General features: G+C 28.4%; 1 protein-coding gene across 1 annotated transcript; it reads left to right on the top strand.

The window, feature by feature from the left end:
- Positions 1 to 252: 252 nt before the first annotated feature.
- LOC100804919 (GDSL esterase/lipase At5g45960) lies at positions 253 to 4,647 on the top strand. The gene is made up of 5 exons (XM_003542662.5): positions 253 to 603; positions 1,149 to 1,279; positions 1,860 to 2,096; positions 3,798 to 4,077; positions 4,240 to 4,647. The coding sequence occupies exons 1-5, from the start codon at positions 336 to 338 to the stop codon at positions 4,431 to 4,433; spliced, it is 1,110 nt and encodes a 369-aa protein (XP_003542710.1). The 5' UTR covers positions 253 to 335; the 3' UTR covers positions 4,434 to 4,647.
- The last annotated feature ends 422 nt before the right edge of the window (positions 4,648 to 5,069 follow it).

Here is a 5,069-nt window from a genome sequence, read left to right as displayed (position 1 = left end):
CTTTGTAGGAAATTAAGGTCGTTAAAGAAGATACGAAACTTGTGGAAATGTTGGGTGAACTTTCCTCAACCAAAGCTTACCCAAAAGTTCTTACTTGGGATGGACAAATTGAGAAATACCCCATAATTTAGAGGGTTGTTTTGGTCATAAGAAAATCAACACGGTAGTAGTTCACTCCACAACATCCGCAAGCCCATATGGCCATATCTTGGTTATTATATATACAGATAGATTGATAGATATCCCAAATCTTCATCCCATTGTTGAGGGAGTTCATATCACCAAGTTATTTATTCTGGTCCCTCCTTTGCTCATCCACACATAGCTATCATATCATGGAAGCCTCTAACTCACATTCGTTTCTCTCTCTTGTGCACCTTTTTGTGCTTTTCTTATTGTTATGTTTTGTGGTTACAATTGAAGCTAATTCAAAGAAGAAGGTCTCAGCCTTTTATGTGTTTGGAGACTCCACAGTAGACCCAGGAAACAACAACTTCATAGACACGGCTTTCAGGAGCGATTTTCCTCCCTATGGTAGAGATTTTGTTAACCAGGCTGCCACTGGAAGGTTCACCAATGGGAAGCTTGGCACTGATTTTCTTGGTATAACTTCTTCATTTTCTGTGCATGTTACTAATCGTAAAATATTGGAAAAAATATATTTTTAGTTCTTTTATTTTCACTAAAAACATAATTAAGGTATCTGTACTTTCTTATGGATAAATTTCATTTTTAAATTTGAAAAATATGTGTATTTAGTCATTTTTATCTAAGAATTTAGTATGTTTTGTAAAAATAAATATGAACAAGTTATTGTTCTAAGTGTTATTGAATTTAATACTCTTAAACAATATTTTTAATTCGAATATTGTGGATAAAAAATGTGACCCAAAAAATCATTAAAATTGGCCAGATTTTCAACAAAAAGTATTTATCAGGAAAAATACTGGAATGATAAAACAAATTATAATTAAAACAAATTACATATTTTTTAAAATTTAAGAATTAAATTCATTAATATGAAAATACAGCACCTCCTTGATTACGTTTAATCAAAAGAAAAAAAAAGAAGTAAATACACGTTTTTCTTAAATTTAATCAATTGTTATGTATTTGCAAAATTGATCTCTCGATGCTTGGTGATGCAGCTTCATATCTGGGCCTAAAAGAGTTGGTGCCGCCATATTTGGATCCAAATCTCAGCGACAAAGAACTTGTAACTGGTGTCAGTTTTGCCTCTGCTGGTTCTGGGTTTGACCCTCTCACTCCAATGCTGGGGGTATAACTCTTTCTCTCTCTCTTCTTTCATCTTTCTCCGTTATGCGTGTCCATTAATATTATTAATTAACTGTTCAACACTTATTATGATCATGCTTCACCACTTTACTATTAACACAAAAAAGGGCACTTGGAAATGACAGTGTCATGCTTTTTTTTTTTTTTATCATTTTATCGTATATATATGCCTCAAATAGATATGACATAAGTTTTTAGTTCATGCATAAAAATAACAAGGAATATATATATATATATATATATATATATATATATATATATACATACACGCTTTTACTTATTCACTGATCAAAGCCTAAAGAAGTGCTGAAATTTCATATGGGTATCTAAATATAAATATAATCTTATAGAATATTTATCGTATCACGTTTTATATTTTTTTATAATATACTGTATCATGTATATTAATTGGTAGTGCCATATTAATAGAACATACATATTTTCACACTTGTCAAAACATTATTTTTGTCCCTATATATAGTGTGCTAAAATGGAAAGAAAGTGGAAACTGATATAGGATTATATTAATTCTTAACTAATTTTCTGTTGTTTTTTCTGGGCAGAATGTAATTCCAGTAGCAAAGCAGTTGGAATATTTCAAAGAATACAAAAAGAGGTTAGAGGGTACGCTTGGTAAGAAAAGAACCGAATATCATATAAGCAATGCTTTATTTTTCATCAGCGCAGGCACAAATGACTACGTCATTAACTATTTTTCGTTGCCAATACGAAGAAAGACCTACACCACCCCCTTAACCTACGGACACTTCTTGCTTCAACACGTAAAAGAATTCATACAGGTTTGAATCTGATCGTAACACATGCATGCTTCTTTTTGTTTTGGTATATATATATAGAGAGAGAGAGAGGCACACAACACGTTTGTTTTATAAGATTTATTTATATAACAAAGACATTTAAAAAATAAAATAAAAAAGATAAATTTTTTAATTAGAATGTTTAATATTACATTATTTATTATTTTTTTATACTCTCATGTAATTTTTACATTAAACATTTACTCATTTAGTTCCTTAATCGATCAATATCTTACAAACACTTGATAATTAATGGGGGAGACTGATCACTTGATAATTAATAGGGGAGACTGAAAATATGTTTCCCTCGTACTGCCTTTATCCAAAATGCCCCTACACCACTAATTTTATGAAAAACTAAAAGAAGTAAGAGAAAAACTTAAAAACTTCATCAAGCAATCGATGAATATATATTTTTTTAATAAATTTTAGCTCTTCTCTTTTCTATGTATAATTTTTCATTATTTTAAGTAAATCAATTTTTTTATATATTAGAATAATACTTACCTAAATAAACTCCACAACTTATTCCTTCGTTTATTTTAAAAAAATCTTATCTATTTTTTTTAAAAAAATATTTATATAAAAAATACTTATTTTAAAATTATTTTTTAAGTCTTTTTTATCCGTATGAATACAAATTACATGACTCATCAAAAGGTAAAAAAGAAACTACAATTTATCTTCTCAAGGAATGTTGCTGATGTGCTAAAAATGAGATGTACTTTCCATTGTGTCCAATGTGTGGTTCTTAGTGTTGTTATTGAAAGAACAATAATGATAGCATATTTACATATGTCCTTATATATAATTCAAAACATTTATTTTTTTATATCATACTCCTAAACCCCTTTATGTATATAGTATGAAAGAAAAATATGATGTGAAAATATAAAACATCGTTTGGTTTATAAAGTTTTTTTTTTCATTTTAGTTACAAAAACATCACATTATTTTTATATCATTTCCCATTTTTAAATATTTTTATAAAAAATAATGAAAACAACTTTTTTATATTTTCACTTTTTTTCTATATACAAACTTTAGAAAGCAGAAAACAAAACAAAAATTAGTATAACATTTTTTTAATTAAAAATGAAAATAAAAATTATTTTTTGAATTAAATTATTATTCTATCTAGAACTTTAAATTTAAATAAATTGTAAAAATAAAAATTGTAACCGTGCAAATGTTAGGTTTGCATTGCCATAGACTCTTTTTGGCCTTGTAAGAATCAATGGCATTTTTGAGTTTTCCATACCAAATGAAAAATAGAAGGTAAGTAGTTAGTCTTATAGTAGTTACAATGCTGAGAAGGTAGCTCAGAAAACAAAGGAAGCATCAAGCACACCTTAATCCAACAAACGTTGAAATCACAAACCTCCCATCTTAAATCTTCCTAACCAAGATATATAAAGGGAAAGTTGGCAATTACTAGTTTCATATATCTTAATTAAGTAAAACTCGTGTACAGTCACAAAGTATTGGTAAGAAAATAATTTGTATAGCGTTATGATATTTGTGGCTAGCTAGATTAACTAATGTACTTTTTACCACTAGGGTCGCCCTAGCTAGTAGGAAATGATTCCAGATAATATGCACGAGTTTATAGTTAGGTTTAAATTTCAGTATGCTTATTATACACACACAAGAAAAAAACTAATATACTTGTTATCATATTAGAATTTATGGAAAGAAGGTGCACGGAAAATAGCTTTGGTTGGAGTACCTCCAATGGGATGCTTGCCGATCATGATCACCTTGAATTCCCATAATGTCTTTCTCGAACGTGGTTGTGTGGACAAGTATTCTGCTGTTGCAAGAGATCACAATATGATGCTTCAACATGAATTGTTCTTAATGCAACTAAATTTCTCCAATACTAACCCTGCCGGTGCTAAAATATCTTACCTCGACATATATGGACCCTTGGATGACATGATTCAAGCGCATCAAAACCTAGGTAATTAAATTAAGTAGACAACTGTAATTCCTTGATTGGTTATATTTGTTCTTATGAGGAATTGTACATATATACATGTGTAATCAATACACCATTACCTAATTTGATAACCTTATAACTAATTACTATTTCTTTTTATATATGTGTTGTACATTGTGGTAGGTTTTGATGAGGTTGATCGTGGTTGTTGTGGAAGTGGTTACATCGAAGCAACTTTTATGTGTAATGGGGTTTCATATGTGTGCTCTGATCCATCTAAGTTTGTCTTCTGGGATTCAATACACCCTACGGAGAAGGCATACTATGACCTATTTATGGCCGCCCGTCCCACAATTGATGCCCTTATCAATGGCTAGGAATACATATATTCTTTTTGTCCCCCCTCAATTTGGTTAGTTAGAAATTTATAACAAATAAAGGGTTGCAGCTTGTACCAAACTAAAAGGGATTATTGGAAAATAGAAAAAAAGAATTACAAAGTTTTTATGTATATATATTGTACACAAACACCCTTGTTTGTTTTGCATCATTTAATCGGTATAATGCTTTGGTAGTTTGATTATCATCAAATAGAATTGCAAGTATTTTAACTTTAATTCCTTAATAAACTCTTAACTGGACATCACTTATCATAGATACTTCATTAGTTAATCAAACAAAATGTCATTAAAAACTATACAACTACATTATTTATCAAAATTTTAATTTTTTAATATTTTATTATTAAACTTTAAAGATATAAAATGTACATGAATATGATTTTAATATCGTAACATTATTTATGATTATTATGTTCATGGAAACTATAATGTTTTACTTTTTGGCTTATAAAATTTAATAATATTTTTTTATTAAAAGTACATTTGTTAAATTAATTTTTTTATGAAAATATTTTTTTAAAATATATGTTGTTAAAATTCAATTAAAAGAATTTATGTTGTATTTCTTAAAGTTTTAAATATAAATTTTAAAATTGAAACATTTTTGTTGAT

Source organism: Glycine max, chromosome 13 (assembly GCF_000004515.6).
Source record: "Glycine max cultivar Williams 82 chromosome 13, Glycine_max_v4.0, whole genome shotgun sequence".
NCBI classification, from domain to species: domain Eukaryota; kingdom Viridiplantae; phylum Streptophyta; class Magnoliopsida; order Fabales; family Fabaceae; genus Glycine; species Glycine max.
This window is presented reverse-complemented; position numbering and strand designations above follow the sequence as displayed.